We start from the raw sequence: 22,732 nt of genomic DNA, 5'->3' as shown, positions 1-22,732 counted from the left end.
GCTATGTTTGTTTACATTAATTGTTTGTCCAAAAAAAAAACAATAGTTGTTTCTATACTAAAAAGAAGTGGCATTGATATGATGTGAGAGCTTTGAATGGTCTTTTGTGTTAATTTTTTTGTATGTTATAAGAGTAATAATTTTTATGTTGAAATCATAGTCTTTTAACATGCTATTGGAGTGAAAGATGCGATTATTTGAAGTTGCATTTATTATTAAAATTATAATGCTATATTGAATGCGAAGAATGTAGTGAAGCAAAGCTAATCAAAATAAGAAAACATTAAAACCAGAAAGTGTAAAAATTGAGTAGTGGTTGATAAGAGTAGGCACTTGTTACTCACCGTAAAATCAACTCCGAAAACTTTTCCATGTGTTTATACAAAAAAACAATTACTGCTTGATTTTCCAGATTATTGGAAAGGCAGTTTCTTGGTGGCATAATATCATATTAGTTCCATAACAATTCTTTTTCAATATAGAAACGTCCCATAATGAATTTTTGGTTAGTATTGATATATACTATTTTATTAATTTAAGTTGTTGGTTAGTTTGTTTGTAAGCAAATTTTGTTTTGAATTTTTGGCTTCTATGACATCATCATGCGAGTTGTTATGTTTTGAATAATTTGTATCTAACAACTAATATATATGACTTTTTTTGAGGTTTTCTTCAGCCGTAAGGCCTTCTCATAATCTTCCAAAAATGAAATCTCAAGTTTGGTGAGAAATTGGCAATCCAAACATTAGCCATTCAGTTGGGTTGGAATATTTTTCCTATTGTTCTTTGGTCTCATTTCATAAGTTTATTGTTGGGTGATACTCAGATTTAGTAAAATAAGATTTATTGTTGGGTCATATTCTGAACCGTTTCTTGCTTGGGCTTAACTTTCTTAAGCATATGATTTAAGATTCTATGGAGGAAGTGATCATAATGGTTTCTATGTTCCATTCGAGATCAGTTATCAAGATGTTTTCAAGATTTGGAGGACTAATTGGTAGAAATTGGTTTTTTTTTGAAGAGATCTAAGTTGCATTCGAACAAAACTAAATATTTTTTGTTCTATAAACATAGAAATTTTTTTTTAAACAACTAACATACTTTCTTAAAAAACCTGAAATACAAAATATTTGGATTTTCACTACCAAGGTACAAAAACTTTTACATCTTTATAGCATAAACTATGTATTTATTATGCACGTATCTGTATATTTTTTTATTAGTCAAAGATTGTTGTACAGAATTTTTCATTTTAGTTGATGAACCTAGCAGAAGCATGAAATGTTAATTGATGAAAAACCTGAAATACATAATATTTGGATTTTCATTACCGAGGTACAAAAACTTTACATCTTTATAGCATAAACTATGTATTTATTATGCGCGTATCTGTATTTTTTTTATTAGTCAAAGATTGTTGTACAAAATTTTCATTTTAAGTTATTGTATAATATAAACATATTTTTACATATTTGTAAAACTATCAAATATGTATAGTAAAAGAATAGTTGTAATTGAACTCATAAAAATAGATAAGACTAAGGTCACAAGACAACAGAAGTTTTTTTTTGTTTTGGTCTTAAAACAAATAATATTACAACAGAACCACACAACGACCAAGAGAATCTTGTTCACTCGTTTTAGATACCTCGTCTCACGTTCAGACGGCTTGCCAGCTTCTGTCCCAGTGACTTATTAGCCTGGTTCACACATCGTTAGCCAATCAGTGTCAAAAATGTTATAATTCAAAAAATGTTTAAGAAACTTCACAAATTTGTTTAACTGTTTAAGGCTCAAGGAAAGATACAATGACAGTACAAGAAAATTTTCAGATTATATACCTGGGACCAGTAAGATATCCAGATGCTGCGGATTTCATGTGTGATGGGAGGGTCTGATAGAGCATCAATCCCTCGACCGATGAAACGTCCTTGCCTGAAGTAGAAACCAACAATAAAACAATAAACATGTAAGTGTATTGAGTATCACCAAAAAGAAAATATTAAAAACAATGCGTACCTCTCTGGTGTGAAGGAACGGTATCTATCTACAGTCTCCTTGAAGTTGTTCCCTTTCTCAATAATACACTGCAAAACAGATTTTGAACTTTCAGATCATATGTTTTCTTGTCTGAACTATCCTGAGGAAACTGAAACAGAGTTGAATACAAGTTTGAGTTGATTACTGACCCTCTCACGTTTTCCGTAGCAGACTACAGGTGGAGTTGGATACTTCTCTGCATGGCGAACCGGGTCATACCTTGAAGGGAAGTAGTTAACCTGCACCAAACCAGGTCCCTTGTGAAGTTAGTTATAAGTTATAACTGCTTCAGACCATAGATATAAATACTAAAGCTCTCATTTTCTTACCACCAGCACAGAATATTTGCTCAGCCGCAGATATCAGAACCGGGTTTTCTGCACCAACAATCTATAAACATAGAAAAAGCATTTACATTTAACACTAAAGCTCTCGTTTTAAGACACGGTGTAGAAGTAAAAATGATACCAAGGTACTAAGTACTAACCGAGAGAAGATTGTCGTTCATACTCTGTAGATCATCAGCCACTGCCTCAAACAGATTCTCCAAAGATATCGGCTTTTTTTTACTCTTGAGTCAGATTGATCATTACGGTTTTATCTTCATCAAGACCTGCACAATCATCATCGTTCTCATCATAAACCATCAAACTCCAGAGTCGAAACAGAGCAATCATTCAATTGATTGTTTTAAGAAAAAAACTAAGAAACCATACCATTGACCATCTCCTTGGGTTTCGCTGGAATCGCTCTGCAGCTCCCTGAATCGCGACGGAGATATACCACGTTTCTCTGCGGAAGGTACCGGAAACGTCAAGCCAGTGCGGAGGTGACGACCTGCTGGAAACGTGATTTAGGGTTAGTCTCTCACCAGAGAACGGGCCTTTTCCTCTAATGCTAACCAAAGCCCAAACAATAGAGAACGTATTAAACAAAATTAAGCCCGGCTTGAGGCAGAGATGAGGACACGCGTTGCCCCTATATTGAAAGAGTTTCCACGTGGCTTCATAGGAGGGTCACCAACATTTTTTTATGGGCAATTGTCAATAATAGCACCTTTTGAAGTTTATGTCACAAAAATAACACTTGAAGGAGAAAGTCACAAAAATGACATTCATTAAAGGGTAAAATATCCCTAATATCCTTGGTTTAAAATTAAATAAACAAACAAAAATAAATAAAAATAAATAAAATAAAAATAAAAAAAATGAAAAATGAAAAAAAGAAATTTTTTTTATAGTTTCAGATTATATTTTTCAGATTCGAAATTTTTATAATTTTTTTTTGAAATTTTTTTTTCGAATTTTTTTTTTATTTTTTTTTTCAAATTTTCTTTTTATAATTTAAAAATACTTTTTGAAACTGTTTTTAAATTTTTTATTTTATTTTAGTATTTATTTTTTATAAAATTTTAAACCCTAATTCCAAAACCCCACCCCCTTAACTCTAAACCCTAAGGTTTGGATTAATTAACCCAAGGGGTATAAGTGTATATTTACCTCTTTAATGAAACCTATTTTTGTGACTTTGAGCCTTGAGTGCTACTTTGGGAACAAAAACTTGGTTTGGTGCTATCCTAGTCTTTTTCTCTTTTTTTATATATATAGATAGATAATGAAAAATACCAAATAAAATAACTAAAACGATAAGAAAGTTTCTTGCGAACTTGAATCGTCGTCGCATTTGGATTATCAGTTTTCTTTGTTGTATTACATTGGTCTCATTCCAATCTAGATCTATTAATATTCTTAGATTCAGAATCCAGTGTATTGATTCAACCATAAGAAATAATAATTGAAATGACCATTTTTCAACGATTGTAAAAATATCACCATACAACAAAGAAACTACTTCTTTTGGATGATGCATTCAGTGATTTCAAACAAATTTTTTGTTAAGGGGAGTACGAGATTTATTTGTGATTTACTGAAAAATGAAGGATTAAAATGACGTGGTGAAAGTTAAATTTAACCAAAATTTTTTTTTAAGGGATATTTTGTCCATTTTCGTTTCTTTTGGGTCAACTATTTCGGTTTTGATAAATTTGGAGAAGCAATAAAACTCGCTTTCTACTTCTACGCCATCGAGAAACAAAAAAAAAAAAAAACTCAGATCGGTCTCTGCTCTCTGCAATATTTTCCACCTGAATCGATCGTTAACGTAAACCCTAGATTTCAATCCTAATTAGCTGGAGGAGATTGAAGGATGGGGAAGAACGATTTTCTAACCCCGAAGGCGATGGCGAATCGGATGAAGGCGAAGGGTCTTCAGAAGCTCCGATGGTATTGCCAGATGTGCCAGAAACAGTGCCGTGACGAGAACGGCTTCAAGTGCCACTGCATGAGCGAGTCTCACCAGCGTCAGATGCAGGTCTTCGGCCAGAACCCCACTCGCGTCCTCGAAGGCTACTCCGAGGAGTTCGAGGCGACCTTCCTCGATCTCATGCGCCGTAGCCACCGCTTCTCTCGTATCGCCGCCACCGTGGTTTACAACGAGTACATCAACGACCGGCACCATGTTCACATGAACTCCACGGAGTGGGCGACTTTGACGGAGTTTGTTAAGTACTTGGGGAAGACTGGCAAGTGCAAGGTCGACGAGACTCCTAAAGGTTGGTTCATTACTTACATCGATAGAGATTCTGAGACTTTGTTTAAGGAGAGGTTGAAGAATAAGAGGGTTAAGAGTGATTTGGCTGAGGAGGAGAAGCAGGAGAGGGAGATTCAGAGACAGATCGAAAGAGCTTCGGATATGTTCAATGCTGGTGATGATGGTGAGAAGAAGAAAGACGAAGACTTGAGTTTGAAGAGTGGAGTTAAGGTTGGGTTCTCTCTTGGTGGAGGGATTATTAAACAGGCTGTTACTACTAGTGGTCAAGCGAGGGGGGAGAGCTCGAAACATATGTTTGAGGATGAAGAGGACGAGAGAGGGGAGAAGAGGAAAAGAAGCGGAGGAGACTCGGAGAGGGGATCGGCTTTGGCTGAGTTGATGAGGGAGGAAGAGAAGATGAAGGAGAGGATGAATCGTAAAGCTTACTGGTTGTGTCAAGGGATCACTGTCAAGGTGATGAGTAAAGCTCTGGCTGAGAAAGGTTATTATAAGCAAAAGGGTGTTGTGAGGAAAGTGATTGATAACTATGTTGGGGAGGTTGAAATGCTTGATTCTAAGCACGTGCTACGAGTTGATCAGGAGGAGCTTGAGACGGTGCTTCCACAGATTGGAGGGTTGGTGAAGATTGTGAATGGGGCTTATCGTGGTTCAAACGCCAAGTTGTTGGGTGTGGATACAGACAAGTTTTGCGCTAAAGTGCAGATTGAGAAAGGTGTCTACGAAGGAAGAGTCATAAAAGCCATTGAGTATGAGGACGTATGCAAAATTGCTTAGATCTTTAGACATATCATGTTTTTACTGTGCGTTGTACTTCTACGTGAACCTTTTTTTTCTGCAAGTGAGTTTCAGACACTCAATGTTGTAATAAACACAAAGTGTTCAAAATCTCTTTTGTTTATTTTCATTCTCTTTTGTCTGGTCAAATCTTTGTAGCGAACAGGGTTGCATCTCAGAGGTTGAAGCATTTTGATTTCGGACAGATCATCTCATGACCAAGGTACTGCAGATGACTCTATTTCAGACCGTATGTTCTTGACTGGATTATCTTTTGTTTTAATTGGTTTATTTAGTAGCAACCAGTATCTCTACTTATGCGATTTAGTTTCGTATGAATTTAACATCACCATGTAGATCAAATGTGTACATGAAACTTTAATCTGTCAGCATCTTGTGTTTGACGCAGCTCTTTTTACATTTATAATAATAAGACACTGTGTGTATATAGTTGTCAGGGATGTTGTGTTGGCGCCTTCCATATATAAGTTTCCTACTTATGTTGTGTCAAGGTTGAAGCAAATGTTATCAAAGTTTGCTTCATGTAACAAGCAAGGTTGATAGGTCTCTTAATGCAGAGTATTCGAAGCTCCTGTTTTGGTTTCATCCAGTCCACAAGAAGCTTAGTGAATTTCAGAAAATAATGTGAATTGATCTGTGGAGTCCACAAGTATATTCTTCGGGGAAATTAGAATTTGTTTTTGTCCAAACCGAGAAACTGCTTGAAAAGTGAAAAACTCAGGCGGGGAAATTTGTTATACAAATCCAAGAGGAAGAGGTGAATACATTCTTGCTATGTGATTATCTCAGTATCTTTCCTGAGTAATTGTTTGCAGCCTCAACTTAAGGATCATCATGAGATATTTTCTTTAGAGAGCCAGTGACACTTTCGCTGAACATACCACTTTTTTGCTGTAGTGTTGTGTTTGTCTTCTTGCAGAATTGGTCAGTACTTAAGAGTGAAAGCACGATTCGTATATTGTAATAAAAGAATCAAAGTGAGGGGGTGATGCGAATTTTTTGTATGGGAGGAAAAAAAAAGGATCAAGCTCATTGGTACCATTACAAGATGACACGTGGCAAAACACACCATAGCCACTAAATCATGCAAACTTGTAATCCAAACCACACAAGGTCTCCTCCATATGGCAAAATCCAAGTAAATCTCTGTCTCTTTACCTTGTGTCTGAGCTCGAACCTAAAGAGGATAAGAATCAACCATGTCTTTAGCTCCGACCAGTTATCCATCTCTCTATTCACTACCAAGAACCCAGCAAAACCCTGCCTTGATCACTCAACCCATCTTCATTTCCGCCAAAAGTCTCTTCCTTTCGAGCAATTCGTGCAATACCCATGTGGCAAAACGCCGGAGTTTCGCTCTGAAGGCATCCGAGACAGAGCCCACAGCCAAACCTGAAGCAGGAGGAGGAGAAGGAAGTGAGGAAGAAGAAGAGAAGTACGAGACATATGAGATAGAAGTGGAGCAGCCTTATGGTTTGAAATTCAGGAAAGGAAGAGATGGTGGTACTTACATTGATGCCATCTTGCCTGGTGGATTTGCTGATAAAACCGGAAAATTCACAGTAGGAGACAGAGTTATTGCCACAAGGTTTGCTCTCTTCTTTTCTCATCCTTTGAATTTTGATTACCTTTATAGAGATTGTGACTGGAATCTCAATTATAGGACCTTCAAACTTGGCCCTGTATCTATCTTTGCATTGTGTAACTAAAGGACGTTGCATATTTTGAGTGTGCAGTGCAGTGTTTGGAACAGAGATTTGGCCTGCAGCTGAGTACGGTAGGACTATGTACACCATCCGTCAGCGAATTGGTCCTTTGCTTATGCAGATGGAGAAGCGTTATGGTTTGTTTGTTTGTTTGTTTGTTAACATTCCCAAAAAAACTATACTCTCTCCCTTTTGTGGTTCTCTAAGAAACTTGTATTGTTTCTTGTAGGTAAGGTGGATGATTCTGGTGAGTTAACAGAGAAAGAGATAATAAGAGCTGAGAGAAATGCCGGATTCATTAGCAGTAGGTTGAGAGAGATTCAGGTTAGATTCTTATTGAAAGCTTCTTTAAAAGTATTGTTGTTTATGTTGTTGTTACACCAAAATAATGTATTGTGAAATGTATGGGGGTAGATGCAAAACTATTTGAGGAAGAAAGAACTGAAAGCTCAACGGGAGAAGGATCTTCGTGAAGGGCTTCAGTTTTCCAAGTTAAAATCCTCAAGTTCTCTTGTGAGTTAGCACTCTGAAAGTGAATGTTGACTTGTAATCTCTAATTGATGTAGGAATGGTAAATATGAAGAAGCACTGGAGAGGTTTGAGTCTGTGTTAGGCTCTAAACCAACACCAGATGAGGCATCAATTGCAAGTTACAATGTTGCTTGTTGCTACTCTAAACTTAATCAGGTAAAAAATACTATAATCTTTCAGATATTGCAGCATTTTGAGTTTTTAGAGTTCATAAGACTTCCTTTGATAGGTTCAAGCTGGTCTCTCTGCTCTGGAAGAAGCATTGAAGTCAGGATATGAAGATTTCAAGGTAATCTCGATGACTTGTCATGTTTCCCTAAAAGACATGTTGTTGTCTGTTGAAGCTGTTGAGGGATTTGTTTTGTTTGCAGAGAATCCGAAGTGATCCAGATCTGGAAAACATCAGGAAGTCGGAAGCTTTTGATCCACTCATGAAGCAGTTTGATGAATCTTTCATCAACGAAAGTGCCATTAACGCCATCAAATCCTTGTTTGGCTTTAACAAGAAATAGTTCACCACCTAAAGACTTGCAAGTTTATGTCTTTTTGATGTGATTCTGTTCATAGCTTCGCTTCTCCTCTCTTCTTGGCTTATATATATATATATACTCTTGAGGAATTGTATTCAATCTTAAAGGTGTTCTTTTACCTGTGAATCTCTCTCTTTACCATTGCAGTCTCAGTTGTATTTTTTCTCATATGAAATGAAAGTAAAACTCAGCCTCTTTTTACGACCAGACATGTAGCGTAATGGTTTGTATTAGTATGTCATGCTAAATTCAGATACGCTTATGTGCATGCATTAGTTGTAGACAACATGAACTCAAGATACATACATTATTTCCAAACATTTAAGGAATCATGATTTTATTAATAAGATAGATTCAAAATTTCAGTAAACAAATCACATTCTCTTGGTTCAAAACCATTACACTTAGCGCTCATCTATTGCAAGCTAAAAGGAATCAATATGCGGGAGAGTTACTTGATCCACTCAGTATCCATATCCTGAAACAATAGTAGTAAACAGAATCAGTGATGAGACATGAATTTTTTGGTGGATCTTCACCGGAGATTCAAAGTATCTGAGCGTCTGAACAAACCTGAGTTGTCCATTGGGTTGCCTGCGGGAACTGGCTCAGGTTCCTTGATCTCAACAACAACACAGTCTGACATCAAGAATGTCTTTGCAACCGAAGCTGCGTGTTCCAAGCAACATCTCACAACCTAAATCCAGACCAAAGCACACTCAGGTTCTGTGATGATCAAATTAGCTAGTGAATACAGTTTATGCATATGCCAACAACTGACCTTTGTTGGATCAATGATTCCTGCAGCCATTAAATCCTCGTACTTGCCGGTTGCAGCATTGTAACCGTATTTCACGTTCTCGTTAGAAAGCACCTGACAATAAATAAAAAGACAGCTATTCAAGCAACTGCTTTAAAGTTGTGTGTGAAGGTTGTCTGTTAAACTACCTTCTCGCTAACTACGCTTCCATTGACTCCAGCATTCTTGGCAATCAGTTTCAGAGGGTAACTCAGTGCTCTTTTCACGATATCCGCTCCAACCTGAAGTAAGAGAAGTTAGAAGACCTGAAGTGTTTAGGGATTAGAAACTGAATGCTTGATCAACTTACCTTTTCTTCATCATTTTCAAGGGTGGCTTTAATGGCATCAACCTTGGAAGCAAGGCGAAGCAGAGTACAACCACCACCAACGACAATACCTTCCTCAACAGCAGCCTGAAGAACAATAGACATCCTGATCAGTATTGTTCACGAGTACACTTTCAAAACCTCAGAATAAAAAGAAGATCAATCACCTTTGTAGCATTAAGAGCATCTTCAACTCTCAGTTTCTTCTCTTTGAGTTCTGTCTCAGTTTGTGCTCCCACCTTTAACCAATACAAAGTATCTTTAATTAAAAATCTCTCGAGCATATTCTTTTGTTATATTTAAGAATACCAATTGTGTTTGTAAGTAACCTGAATCACAGCAACTCCACCAGAGAGCTTTGCAATTCTCTCATTCAGTTTTTCCTTCTCATAATCTTGCTCTGCTTGCTGCACAAACCAAACACCACTTTACTATTAAGTACCGACCAAAAGTAATAGAGATTTCTACTACAAGTTAACTTCGAGTGAATACCTCAATAAGATTCTTAATCTGTGTAACACGCTTTTGCACTGCGTCCTGTGTGCTCCCATCACCCACAATGGTCGACGTCTCCTTTGTGAGGACGACCTTTGCGGCATGTCCAAGAACCTCTTTTCCAGCTTTGTCTAGTGAAAGACCAACTTCCTCACGAATCACAGTTGCTGCAAGCACAGATTGGAAAAAAAAAACAGGACAAGATTAAGACCACAACGATTATGCCTAAACACAAGGGCTGAGCAAGTTACCTCCAGTGAGAATGGCAATATCGTCAAGGTATTGACTCTTGCGCTCTCCAAATCCTGGAGCTCTGAGAGCTGCAATCTTCAGTGTACCTCTAAGCTTGTTAACTACAAGGGTCGCTAATGCCTCCTGCTCAATGTCTTCTGCAATAATTAGAATTGGGTATCCGCCTCTAATGGCATCCTCCAGAACACCAACGAGATCCCTTGCATTGGTGATTTTCTTGTCAACAAGAAGTAACTGCAGTCAAAACAAACAATGCATCAGAACATTCATCTGATGGATTGAGGTCAGAGTTAGGAAACACAGTTACCTTGCAGTTGTCGAACTCAACTGACATTTTTTCACTGTCTGTCACAAAGTAAGGTGAGATGTAACCACGGTCAAATTGCATTCCTTCCACAACGTAGAGTGCGTTCTCTGCACTTTTTCCCTCTTCAAGTGTCACCACACCTTTCCTGCCAACTCTGCTCATTGCTTCGGCAATCATACTTCCAATCTCTTCGTTGTTACCCGCACTAACAGCTGCCACATCTGCAAGTTCACTGTCTTCAACCTACATCAGACATGTCTTACTTTTAAGTGATCATACTTTTGATTCGTATTATAGTAAATGAAAGAAAGATATGTATTATAACCTCCTTAGACATTTTCTTGAGCTCGGCAACCAAAGCCTTGGCTGTCTTCTCAATGCCTCTAGTGATCAATACAGGGTTTGCACCAGCAGCAACCACCTGAATAATACAAATTCCCAGCTAAATATCACAATTTTTTTCATCAGAGAAAGCTGAAAGAAGAACGGTATGCATACCTTGACACCCTCAGCAATGAAACCTTGTGCAAGAACCACAGATGTGGTGGTACCATCACCGGCCAAGTCATTGGTCTTGGCAGCTGCTTGCCTGACAAGCTTTGCACCAATGTTCTCAACAGGGTCTTCCAGTTCAACCTACAGTTGAAAGTTTGGAGTTACAAGAGTCTTTTCAATTAAAAATATAAACATTATAATCAGAGCGGGTAAAGATTCCATACCTCCCTAGCAACAGTGACACCATCGTTAACAATTCTTGGAGATCCATACTTGCTCTCAAGAACAACATTTCGCCCTTTAGGTCCAAGTGTAACACCAACTAGGTCTGCAAGCTTGTTGACACCAGCCTAGTAGAAATGCAAAACCTTTAGTAAACTTTGGGAATACTAAAAGAATAAAAAAAAAAACAGAAACCTCACTTGAAGTCTCCTAATGGTAGTCCCGTCTTTGTTGAAATGCAACTCCTTGGCTGCGCATACAATTGCAGGACTGGATCTTCTGAGCCTGGGGCACACGTTCTGCCTCCTTCCGAATGAGCTTGAAGACAACTTGTTCATAAGTTTCTTATCAGATTTGTGACCATTTGGAGCAACCATTGAACCAATGGAAGACGTTGCTGTGAAAGTTGACGCCATTTTGTCACTAAAACACACACAATTCGACAGTAAGATAACATTTCAAAGATATGAAAGAAAACAAAAAATCTCTTCTTTTCGTCAATATTTGGATAAACATAGTCAAAATAAAGGTAAACTGGATGAAAACTCGCAACAATGTCTGAAAAGAAGAAGAAAGGCAACACACATTTCAAAGCAAAGCTCACTAAAAACACTAAGGAAACAATCATTTTTATATCAATGAAACGTTAGGGAAATGAATTACTACTTTAAGGAAAAGAGTTATAAAAAGGTTACAGCAAATTCTCATCCAACATAACAACACCAAACATAAACTGAGCCACTGAAAATGATTATAAATGGTAAGGAAGAAAAGGAACTAACAGAGGAGTGAAGAAGCGAAGCAGGGGAGGAGGTTCTTCACCGGAAGGGTTTTTTCCGGATAAGAAAATTGGAAGGGAAGTAGTAGTAGGTTTATCTCTTTATTCTCGCTCGCTTGGAAGATTCCCTTTTAACGTTCCCTTAGCTCTTCAAGCTTTTGAGTTAATCATGGCCGTTGGATTCAACGCTCCAGATTGGTAATCGTATCCTGGATCTATTTCCCTGGCCTTTGCTTCAACTTGGGCCTTAATCCTTGGCCCTTTTCGGATTCAACAACAAATCTCTCTCTTGCAAGATATTAACTCTCTCAAGTGTTTTTTTAACTACCGTTTGGTATGCAGCTAGAAGCTCCAGTAAGCAGAGTTTGTGGTCTGGACACTCCACTCCCTCTTGTATTTTGAACCATTCTACATGCCCACCAAGAACAAGGCAAGTCATGTCACTCATCATCATCTTGGTCCAAAAACCCCCCCATTTTCTTAGCAAATCATGTGTTTTCTTTTCACGTTTGATGCAGATTTTGGACGCAATCAAGTCGACTTTCAAGTACTAGCCGTTCTATCTGTTTCTTCACAAAACTTAAAGAACTATATAGTTTGTCTATTTACACGGTACTAAGTGTTTATTGATAAACTAATAAGCCATTAATTGCCTAATACCATATGTGGCCACTAAAAGCTAACAAATAATCGTTAAAAATGATCTATGATACTCGAAACATTTAAGAAACTAAAACTGCAAATCGGCTTAAAAGTAGTTTATTACAGAGTCTAGGTGTCTTATTACAAGATGGTTAGCACAGAGGTTCTATGTTACTATGGTATTACTCACTGAAACAAACATTACATGAAACAGGTTAGCACAGAGGTTCTAAGTTACTATGGTATTACTCAGTGAAACAAACATTACAGGAAACAAGATACGTGGAAGAAACATAGAACAAAAAGAAAACAAGAAGAGAGATTACATTGGCATCTCCTTTCGGTATTTACAGTTTTTGGTTTTCAATCTCGATCAAACCAAGTCCTTGTTGAAAGATGATAACCTCACCAAGAGATCCCTAATTCTTGACAATCCTGAGATCCCTAATTCTTGACAATCCCAAATGTAAACATGCTTTTTGTTTCTTTTCATAAATAGGGCTCTGCTTGTATCAAAGGATCATAATCAAACCATTGATTAGTTTAAGATGTATAGAAAAAAAATACAAAGATAGCTTGGAGACTCACATACTATATTATTGCTGGATTTTCCTGAACTCTGTAAGAACTGGGTAGATATTCTCAAAGGCGGTGTAAGTCTCTTCTCTCATCTGATAGTGATTTTCATCAGATGACCCCAAGTATTTTCATGAAAAAAAATGTGTTTAAATCATACTGAGGAGAAAGTAAGATTATTTATTTTACCTTGGCTCCAGTTATAACAATCTTTCCAGACACAAAAATAAGGAGTACTATCTTTGGTTGTTTCATCCTATATATCAGTCCTGGGAATAGTTCAGGCTCGTACTGGAGAGAGAGAGAGATGCGAATCATCAGATCAGACATTATTATCTCCAACAAATACAATGATGATACGATTCTTGTGGTTATCAGTTATCACTTACACTTGAGAAAGCACTGTGAGAGTATGCAAGACCTTCCAGCCTAATGGGGAATTTGACATCACAAGACCCTACAATGTTCTGAATCTTGAAATCCTGCAAAGTGTAATCAGCTTTTTAATTACTAGACTTGTTTCGTACAAATTTCTGCTTAGAATGGCGCTGTATTAATCAGTGTGTGTTGGATCAAAACCAGAGATAGATCATTGAATACCTTGAACTTTGCAGGAAAGCCAAGCTTTTGGACAATCCGAGCGTACTGAACAAACAAATAAGACTTCTTTTTAACATAACAGAAAACAAAACACCTACTGAAATTCTATCAAGTTTATGACCACCACAATGTTCCTAGAAGACAGAAAAATTACCTTTCTCGCAGCCAGCTTCGAAAGATGTTCACTCTTAGCTCCAGTACACACCTGGAATAAGACAACATAGAAGCCGCGTTAAAACGAGAACAGGGTAGATAGATCAATACAAAAAAAAAGGTGAACAAATATGCTGTAAAGACGATATAGCATTACCATTTTCCCAGAAGCAAAGATCAAAGCTGTGGTCTTTGGCTCTCTTATCCTCATGATTACCGCAGCAAAACGCTGGAAAATGAAACACACGGAACATTAAATTGAATCCAGAAAAATACAAACAAAATTAACTTTAAACTTCATTTGGCCAATCAGGTTCAGAAAAAAAAAACAAGTAAATGTGACATGTGTAAAAAATCATTTCATATGTTAAATACAGAGGTGAAGAAAGACTAATGGCTCTCAGAATCACTTTATTTAATTAAGGTCCAAATCAACAAAGAAAAAGGAATGAAAACCTTGGGGTTATATTCAGCATTACGAGCCTGCAAAGCTATGGCTTTAAGATCAAGCTTGCAGTCCAAGTTCACTGTCGATACAATGTTTCTGAAACATACACACAAACAATGACAAAAAAAGTTTTTTAAAAAAAATCTTGCAATTTCACAAAGCACAAACTCAAGAATCTAAAAAAAGGACAAGAGAGAGAGAGACAGAGAGAGACAGAGAGAGAGAGAGAGAGAGAGAGAGCGAGAGCTCACTGAAGAGTTGGAACGATCCCTGAAGGATGCTTGCTAAGGTCAACTGGCTGGCTCCCTTCCATTCCTTGTTCAGCCATTCTCTAACACAAACAAACAATCAGCTAGAGATCTCGACACAGACATTACAACTGAAACTCATGTGGATCTAAGCCGACAAACATACACGAGACAAGAGATGATTTAAATCGAATTCATTGACCAAAACAGGTTGTAATAAAAAAGGGTTTTGATTACTGAATTTTACGAGCATAGAGCTTATAAAATTGTTTCACAATCAGACACGGACACCCTTTTGTTAACAGAGAGGTATGAAACTAATCGAAAGAACTATGAGATCCAATTCGAAACGACAGCTTAAAGGTAGGACGAAACTGAAACCAGATCCGAGTAATTGAACCCATAAGAAACAAAGGGTAAGAAACAGAATCAGACCTTTCGCTAGTTTGCAGTTCGGAATCTCAAATCTAGGGTTTCGTTAGCCCCAAATGATTGGAAGAGAAAGATTTGAAAAAAGGGGTAGGCTTTATATATATACAGAAGAAGAGGAGATTTGGAGAGGGAAAAGAAATTTGTAAAATGGGATTTATAAAGGAAGAGACTCGTTTTCTAGATATCGCTCCCTCTCTCTCTCTAGAGGCCTCTTGGGGATGAGATTTGTTCTGTGAGGGTCGCGTTTTGGATCTGATGAGGAGCTTATGGACTTCTTTGTTGGTGCCTATATATAGTTTCCTAAACTACCCCTCCCTCATTATGTAGAACGAGGGTAGTTCTGGGAAATCACGTGGATAGACCTAACATTACTGTCTTTGCTGGAGATATATGTCAACGACCACTCTTTGTCCGCCACGTATTTGTGCTCGTGCGTGTATTCTTTAATTTTATTGCAATATGTACATTTTGGTTAAAATAATCAAATCCGCTTCGGACACTTGATCAAACTAGAGTGTGGTTATGTAATAAACACGATTTTTACACCATAAAACAGAGTAACTATGATTAACGATGAATATATATAGGTTTAAGACAAAAAACGTTTAAGGAGATCAACGATTTTGTTTTCCAGGAGCTCCAGGTCCCTTTTTACGAGCTTGGCGCGATACACTCCCTGAGACCCCCACTTTTATACTTGCAGATATTCGTTCCTCTTGATAATTGTAAAACAAACCCAAGAACAAAATGAGATACATAATTGAATATAATATCTGTTTAAGATAAGAATCAAAGCAGACACTTACTCGGCAAGGTTCGGGCCATCGTTGTGCTGTTGAACGCAGAGAGTAAGAGAAGAATCAAAGCCACTATTGATAAAACCTGACGATTCATCCCTTTGCTTGCTTATTCTTTTGGTTAAGATTACTCTGAGAGAGGTAGCGTTATAAGTTCTATACTTATATAGAGAAGGAGGAGATGATGAAACATTTGGTATTTCAAGTTCGTTAAAGCCGCCGCACCTTTTGTTATTTTTCCACACAGCTTTTTATGAATTTCCAACTACTAATCTAATCTTCACGCGTAAACGCGATCATTGACTAAACAAGGTACTGCACTGTTAATTAAAGTCAAAGCGCAACAAACACCACAAGCTGACTTTTACAAAATTCTCCCAAGAACTGTTCAAAACAAATGATAAAAAACTTCTGTTTTTCAACGACTAGCTAGTGTTCAACCAAATCTGAGAAGCTTTATGTACAGACACAAAGAAAAACAGCTTAAAGGTTGAACCGTGGTCAAGATCATATACCTATAAAGTCTTCTGTTGCCTCAAGTAACGTGTTTGAAGATCATATACCTAGAAATTCTAGCAAATTGACTCATCCAGTGAATCCACGGACCCAGGACCCATCCGTGAAGACTAAAATATTATCGGCAAAACTCAAGTACGTCAGATTCACTACTCTAACACTGCGGATGTTACTCAAATTCTCCATTGGCTTCTGCCTCATTTAAAAGCTTGGAAAGAACATTGTTCATGATCCCATATACATAGGGAGAGAGAGAGAGAGCAACCTTATCTGATGTAAAGAATTCCTCAAAGCTCCCATTAACCGCCACCGAAAAGATGCCGTTGAAATATATTCAAACACTGATCCAATGAATAAATTGATCGCGAAGATTCATGGCTTTCAAGTTGAATGTGATAAAAGGCCACCTAATTATGTCAAAGGCTTCAGAAATGTCAAACTTAATAGCACAACGAGGAGATGTAGATGTCTTGTGGTAACCAATGACCAACTCAAAAGCAAGCAAGACATTCTCCAAAAAATAATCTTCGTTAGACAAAAGCACTCTGATTAGGTTCAATTGCTTATTGTATTACAACCTTGAGGCAGCCAGCCAAAACTCTAGAGATAACCTTATGCAATAGATTACAGCATGCTATCGGTCTGAACTTTTTCATAGTCAGAGCATTCTCAACCTTTGGTATTAAAGACATGAGCATTGATCCCTGTAGGGAAGAAACCATAGAGGAAAAAATATTGGACCGCAGTGATAAACTCACTTCCAACAACAGACCATGCATCAATGAGGAATTCCGTTGTATAGCCATCATAACCCGAAACTTTATCATTAGGGAGGGAGTGCAATGCAGAAAATATCACCTGAGGAGTGACATATGCCACTAAACTTGCATCTATTACAGCAGACCATCTGAAGGCAGTGGCGGAGCCAGTGTGTTGGCAAGGGGGTCAATTGACCCTGGTGAATTTCTGATTTAAAAAAAAAATTACATGTATATTTCTGTAAAAAGCTGGAAAATATTGCAAAAAATTGCTAATTGACCCCTATAAAATTTTGTTAATTGACCTTATAATGTATATTAATTATGGATTGACCCTCCTAAATTTCTTTCTTGCCTCTGCCACTGTCTGAAGGTCAACAAATTCTGGAGAGAGGGAATTGAAATATCCTCACTAACATCTTGATATTGTTGGAGAAATCTCTGAAAAATGCTGTACAACTTCTTTTTTTTTTAATATTTTGCGCCAAAGAAAAAGACACACCATCCCCATTAATCAAAATTTTGATTGAATTCCTTGAGTTTCTAGCCTTGACTGCTATGTGAAAAAAGCAGTACTATGATCTCTTGCTTGAAGCCATCTGATACAAAACTTTTGCCGAAAGAAATGTTCTTCAATACTAGCCAATTTGTGTCTTACGTTTGAAAGTTCATCAGCCACAGCAAAGTTTGAGGGAGTTGGATCTAGTAGGACCTGATTTTACCAGAAGCACAATGCCTCATACGCCTGTTTTGTTCTCTCCATAATGTTTCCAAAGTGATTCTTAATATTTATTCAGCGCTCCCAACTCCTTAAGGAACTTCAACTTGTGATGAAACTGACTGAGAGTAGTTCTAGAGTCGAATAAGGGTTCTGTCGTATCCCATAATGACTGTACAGTAGGTAGAAACTGCTCGCGATCTGCCAAAAAGGTGAAAAACTTAAACGGCCTTCTAACTTCTTCTCTTATATCCGATAATAACACCATACATCTAGCATGATCAGAAACTTCCCCCATTATTGCAGCTAGCATAAGAATAAGGGTACTAATGCATCCAAGTCCCATTTATCAAAGTCCTATCAAGTTTTTTCCCTACTGGATTACCCTCTCTTGTTTTCTACCATGCGAACAATGCACCCACATACATTAAATCAGTGAGGTCATATTTTTTTTTGAATTAATAAAACACACATTAATAAGTATTCATAAAAAAAGAATATGCTCGTATCTGCGGACAAAACATGATATATCATTTTGCTCGGGTATCCAGAGATACTTTATTTTCTCATGTTTATTGTTTGGATATAAACATGTACAATAAATTGATTTTACAACATAAGCGATAACTATGATGATCAACTATTTGGTGTTCATGAAGGTCAAAGAAAACTTTGAAGAGATCAATGATGCTGTTGTCCAGGACCAGGAGGTTTAGGTGATTTTTTACGAGCTGGCGGCGACACACTCTTTGAGACATCAATTTTTAAACTTGCAGGTACTCCTTCCCCTTGATAATTGTGGAAAATAAAATGAATTGAATAATGAAATCTGTTTACAAGTGATAAAAATATTATATAGAGTTCAACAAGAAGGTCACTTACTGAGCAAGGTTCGGCCCATTGTTGTGTTGTTGAAGGCAGAGAGTAAGAGAAGAATCAAAGCGACTAATGATAAAGCCAGACGATTCATTATTTTCTTTTGGTTGAGTATTACTCCAAGAGAGGTAGTAGTGTTATAAGTTCACACAAGTTGTATATACTATATATATATATATAGAGAAGTAGATCTGGATGGTCTATAAAAACTTCAAGTTCGTTAAAGCCACACCTATGTTGTGTTTTTACAAACGTGATACTCTTGGCTTATATGAATCCCCACCTAATAATCTTCACGCGTAAGCGAAAGTATTTCATAGGAACGCGATCCTTGACTAAACAAAGGTCTATGGACTACTACAGTGGTGGTGGTGGTACATAACATAAACACACAAATTCATAAGACTTTTGTTTTTCAAAATGTAACACTGAACCAAATCTGAGAAAGCTTATTTACAGACAAAAAACAACAGCTTAAAGGTTGAACCCATCCATGATCATATCAAAAGCTTCTGTTGCCTCAGGTAACATGTTCAATCTGATGAATTTCTGTCTTGAGACGACGACGAGAACAAGCTGCTAAACGGCCATGGAATCGAGAATGCGTTCCTATTACCATCATCGTTCTCCTCTTCTTCTTCTCCTTCGTGACGGTTTGCATCGCTGTTCTCAGTTCCCTGGCTGCTGCTGCTTGAAGCAGAAGAAGACTCATTAACTCCATTGTTGTCATTTGTTGCTGAGTCAGCAGTAGTCTTGGTCTCATCTGTAGGTAACTGATACCGACAAACAGGGCATGAACTGTGAAGCTCAAGCCACGGGAGCAAGCAGTCAGCATGGAAGTTGTGCTTGCAGGGCATCTGTTTAGCCTCGACCCCAACCTCAAAATCATCCAAACACACAGAACATTGCAGACTAGGCTCTTGGATTTTGACAATAGCCAAAGACTCGACATCTTCTTTACGAGCTGGAGGTGTTCCGTATCTGTTGGGATCATTCTCCGCTAGACGCTGTAGCAGCGCTTCGAATCCAGGACCGATGAAATAGTCGCTTAGAGAAGAACCATCAGGCATAGAATCCGTAACGAGAGAGCGTGGGACGGCGATTATCTGATGATGAGGACTGATGACGATCAAGCGTCCATTTGACGGATGGTTGTTGTCATCATCATCTCTGTTACTACTACTCTCAGGTTGGAGTGCTCTTACTCCACGAAGCAATTGCACAACGGAAACGGAAGAACGTCTTCCCCTTCTCCTAAGAATCTCTTGAAGCTGCGAATCCAAGTCTCTACCGTTTCCGTTTTCATTCTCAACAGACTCAGCAGTCTGGTTCCTTGTGGCAGAGTTGTTCATCATTTCCATCAAGATGGGAGCCCAGATAGTAGTGGTTGTTGCTCTCCGGTCTGAAGAGTGGTGATCCTCATCCATCTCTTCAACAAAGCCGCTTCGACAAAAGGGGCATTTGATCTCGTCTTCCATCACCACAGCATTCACAGTTTGGGAACACATGTGGCACCAATAACTCGTTGCATTAGTAGCTTCTTCCATGGCCTCTATTCCTATTCATAGTCAAAAGATTACCATGAGCGAGAAAGAACAAGTCTCGATGAACCCGTTTCTCAAACTCACCACAAACTTTTTTTTTTTTTGGTATTATTCACAAAGAGGAAGAACAAATAAGGCTAGTCACGGAGATTAAAATGACAAAAAAAAAATAAAATACTAACCAAAACGATAAATGCAAGAAAGAAAGTAAAGCACCTTTTTCTTAAACTCCGAGTCTTCTTCAACAGAACAGCAGATGAATCTCACAGAGACGAAAGAAAATATAAGGAGCAATTTCTGATTATTTTTGAAAATTAGAAGCAAGCAAAAGAGAGACAAAGGGGGTTTAAGTTTTTGTGTGGAGGAGTGCTGATTCCAGATCCTTCTCGGTTTCTCTCTTTTTCTGCTGATTGATTACGACATCATTTTTAAATCAGTCGGACTTTTTTCTCTAAAAAACTTATTAAAAATCCATGACATTTTTGGGGTTTATTTAATACTTTAATATAGGCTTTTTAGCTCCACTTTCTCTTGGGCTTTATCTTATTTATTCTATGGGCTTTACACGGTGTTGTAGAAAATCCGAACGATGGCAAAGTTTTGCTTTAAATCGTCGGAGCGAACTCTTAATTTATGAAAACTCGATTAAGTCTCCAAACCGCATCTAACATTTCCATATTCACCGGATTCAAAACATGTCAAAACCCTCACATCACATGGAACAATGTACAATGCAACAATCTCCATCATATCACGTCTCCACAGCATGTAACTACAATCTTCATACGTATGAGCAATTTCGAGCTAGTTTATAAGTATTTTTTTCTCTTCTCAAGATCATCTCCCTCTAAACTCATATCAAACACACAAGGACAACACCTATACACCCCCCAATCTTTATACTATCTCCATTGAAACCCAAAACAAAACAAAACAAAAAGTAGCTCCATTTACACACAAAAGATAAACCCGGAAAGAATCATCAGGTAGATTCTTAATCTATAGTCTATTCTAACCACGTATCCCCAAATAAATAAATGTTTTCATACAAAATAAATAATGAAAAAAAGCTAAGTAGAAACGGTGCTTACTTGTCGTCAACATATATAATCTTCTTGTCCTTTGTAAGAACATGCAGATTATTTCATGAATCTCTCTCTCACTTACTTGCGCGTCTGCTTCAAATCCTAAGCCTCAGCTAATGCAAAGTAGACACATGTTTGTTTAGAATTTGCTAAGATAACACCACCTTTCTTGAATGGAGATTTGCTCATAATGAAGACATCCCCGGGGGTTGCTTCAAACCTTTCTCTTCCTACACAGAATTGTCTTATTAATATGTGATACGAGAGACGTGAAGGCAACGGAAACAAGACAACCATGAACCAAAGGAATGTTGAATCAACGGAGACTAACATCAATTACATGCAATGATCTGGATATGGAAGAGTTAATCTGAGAGGCTTCTGCTGCAGATGGTGATCCACTGTTCTCAGCTGAATAATGATTCACCTACGAAAAAAAAAAGAATTGGACTGACTGAGTGAGTGACTTATCCCAGACCCCAGTATAAACAAGAGTGACCTGTGTTGCGTTGGGTGAACTCAAATTGGATTGGGCCTCCGCCTCTTCAAAAAGAGAGGCGTAGTAAGCAGGGTCGTAGATAGAACCACCCAAGATCTCTTCAGCACCTGAACACTGCCTGTCTATAGCAGGCGTTGGCGGGTTCAAGAAGCTGTTCCGCAAACCGGAATCCGGTTCACGGGGGAGTGAATTGTCGACAACAGAAGCACCAAGCCAATAAATCTGAAACCACAAGAGAGAGGAAGAGAGCCTCACAAAGAAGCCAATCATCTCCATGGCCATGGTCAGCTTCACTGAAAATACGAAGAAGGTCCCATACGACTCCGCTGAAATGCACCTGCTTCATCAACCAAAAGGCATGATATGAGCAATAATAATGTCTCCAGCATAGATCAGAGGATTCACAATCATACCAAATCTCTTGGGTGAAGAGGATGAACCAGGAGATATCGAGGAGAAGAGCGCAGAAGAGGAGAGCAGCGTAGGTGCGGCCGAGGCTTTGGCTATTGCTCTCGATTGCCACAAGCGCAAACAACGCAATCACCAAGTTTATGAGCAGAACTCCATTGTATAAGGCCCCTAGTGATCCTATCAGAGCGCAGCCAATCTGGATAACAATCTCGGATCGATGAACCCTAGAAATAGATAGACCCAATCAAAACATATTTGAAGAGAGAGAGAGAGACCTGAGCGTAGATGAGGATGACGGCGAGAGATTGGAGTTTAACATAGTCGCGAAGCCAAGGCTGTATTCGATCTCGCAAAGAACCACAAAGCATCTTCAGTCAATCTCGCCCCCTTCATAAATATCGATAAGAGTTTTTCTGTGTTGGCGGGATCACATCGAATCGGAGATGATCAAATCAAATCATTCTCTCCTCAGAAATTACAAATTCTCTTTACTAACCAAATCAGTATCTCTTAAAATGAAACTAAATCAAATCAAAATAAA

General features: G+C 38.0%; 7 protein-coding genes across 11 annotated transcripts; 2 read left to right on the top strand and 5 right to left on the bottom strand.

The window, feature by feature from the left end:
• Nucleotides 1-1,511: 1,511 nt before the first annotated feature.
• Nucleotides 1,512-2,717, bottom strand: LOC125601957 (catalase-2-like). The gene is made up of 6 exons (XM_048773875.1): nt 2,611-2,717; nt 2,370-2,388; nt 2,190-2,279; nt 2,020-2,087; nt 1,842-1,935; nt 1,512-1,700 (listed from the first exon to the last, which is right to left on the bottom strand). Exons 1-6 carry the CDS (start codon nt 2,715-2,717, stop codon nt 1,641-1,643), a joined length of 438 nt encoding a protein of 145 aa, XP_048629832.1. The 3' UTR covers nt 1,512-1,640.
• A 1,395-nt stretch (nt 2,718-4,112) lies between these two features.
• On the top strand, nt 4,113-5,872 carry LOC106361249 (KIN17-like protein). The gene is made up of 2 exons (XM_022719356.2): nt 4,113-5,488; nt 5,584-5,872. The coding sequence occupies exon 1, from the start codon at nt 4,246-4,248 to the stop codon at nt 5,422-5,424; it is 1,179 nt and encodes a 392-aa protein (XP_022575077.2). The 5' UTR covers nt 4,113-4,245; the 3' UTR covers nt 5,425-5,488; nt 5,584-5,872.
• Nucleotides 5,873-6,546: 674 nt separating this feature from the next.
• On the top strand, nt 6,547-8,407 carry BNAA05G13750D (protein MET1, chloroplastic). The gene is made up of 7 exons (XM_013800971.3): nt 6,547-7,033; nt 7,182-7,288; nt 7,381-7,475; nt 7,566-7,642; nt 7,718-7,838; nt 7,912-7,971; nt 8,054-8,407. The coding sequence occupies exons 1-7, from the start codon at nt 6,645-6,647 to the stop codon at nt 8,192-8,194; spliced, it is 990 nt and encodes a 329-aa protein (XP_013656425.2). The 5' UTR covers nt 6,547-6,644; the 3' UTR covers nt 8,195-8,407.
• Nucleotides 8,408-8,532: 125 nt separating this feature from the next.
• On the bottom strand, nt 8,533-12,039 carry LOC106361248 (ruBisCO large subunit-binding protein subunit beta, chloroplastic-like). Its single transcript, XM_013800970.3, has 15 exons — nt 11,893-12,039; nt 11,311-11,533; nt 11,113-11,238; nt 10,892-11,029; nt 10,719-10,814; nt 10,394-10,636; nt 10,086-10,320; nt 9,832-10,001; nt 9,669-9,746; nt 9,507-9,578; nt 9,322-9,426; nt 9,161-9,253; nt 8,994-9,086; nt 8,786-8,909; nt 8,533-8,690 (listed from the first exon to the last, which is right to left on the bottom strand). The coding sequence occupies exons 2-15, from the start codon at nt 11,524-11,526 to the stop codon at nt 8,677-8,679; spliced, it is 1,803 nt and encodes a 600-aa protein (XP_013656424.1). The 5' UTR covers nt 11,527-11,533; nt 11,893-12,039; the 3' UTR covers nt 8,533-8,676.
• A 592-nt stretch (nt 12,040-12,631) lies between these two features.
• Nucleotides 12,632-15,249, bottom strand: LOC106361251 (TATA-box-binding protein 2). Of its 2 annotated transcripts, none has more exons than XM_013800973.3 (10): nt 14,991-15,249; nt 14,559-14,638; nt 14,316-14,403; nt 14,017-14,088; nt 13,861-13,911; nt 13,707-13,751; nt 13,496-13,588; nt 13,296-13,397; nt 13,119-13,201; nt 12,632-13,033 (listed from the first exon to the last, which is right to left on the bottom strand). In XM_013800973.3, exons 2-9 carry the CDS (start codon nt 14,633-14,635, stop codon nt 13,127-13,129), a joined length of 603 nt encoding a protein of 200 aa, XP_013656427.1. In that variant the 5' UTR covers nt 14,636-14,638; nt 14,991-15,249; the 3' UTR covers nt 12,632-13,033; nt 13,119-13,126. The 2 variants fall into 2 exon arrangements, with proteins under 2 accessions (XP_013656427.1, XP_048629853.1); XM_048773896.1 differs by having other exon boundaries at nt 13,123-13,201.
• Nucleotides 15,250-18,964: 3,715 nt separating this feature from the next.
• Nucleotides 18,965-22,336, bottom strand: LOC106361246 (E3 ubiquitin-protein ligase SIRP1). Of its 4 annotated transcripts, XM_048773893.1 has the most exons (3): nt 22,205-22,336; nt 21,288-21,314; nt 18,965-20,210 (listed from the first exon to the last, which is right to left on the bottom strand). In XM_048773893.1, exons 2-3 carry the CDS (start codon nt 21,298-21,300, stop codon nt 19,186-19,188), a joined length of 1,038 nt encoding a protein of 345 aa, XP_048629850.1. In that variant the 5' UTR covers nt 21,301-21,314; nt 22,205-22,336; the 3' UTR covers nt 18,965-19,185. The 4 variants fall into 4 exon arrangements, with proteins under 4 accessions (XP_048629850.1, XP_048629849.1, XP_048629851.1 ...); XM_048773892.1 differs by lacking the exon at nt 22,205-22,336 and having other exon boundaries at nt 21,288-21,365; XM_048773894.1 differs by lacking the exons at nt 21,288-21,314; nt 22,205-22,336 and adding an exon at nt 20,413-20,602.
• LOC125601963 lies at nt 20,968-22,709 on the bottom strand. Its single transcript, XM_048773895.1, has 5 exons — nt 22,467-22,709; nt 22,194-22,387; nt 21,781-22,117; nt 21,613-21,708; nt 20,968-21,511 (listed from the first exon to the last, which is right to left on the bottom strand). The coding sequence occupies exons 1-5, from the start codon at nt 22,557-22,559 to the stop codon at nt 21,467-21,469; spliced, it is 765 nt and encodes a 254-aa protein (XP_048629852.1). The 5' UTR covers nt 22,560-22,709; the 3' UTR covers nt 20,968-21,466.
• Nucleotides 22,710-22,732: the final 23 nt, after the last annotated feature.

The sequence above is a fragment of the Brassica napus genome, unplaced genomic scaffold (genome assembly GCF_020379485.1).
Source record: "Brassica napus cultivar Da-Ae unplaced genomic scaffold, Da-Ae ScsIHWf_270;HRSCAF=446, whole genome shotgun sequence".
NCBI lineage: Eukaryota > Viridiplantae > Streptophyta > Magnoliopsida > Brassicales > Brassicaceae > Brassica > Brassica napus.
The sequence above is the reverse complement of the archived record's forward strand: the minus strand, read 5'-3'. Positions and strand labels throughout refer to the sequence as shown.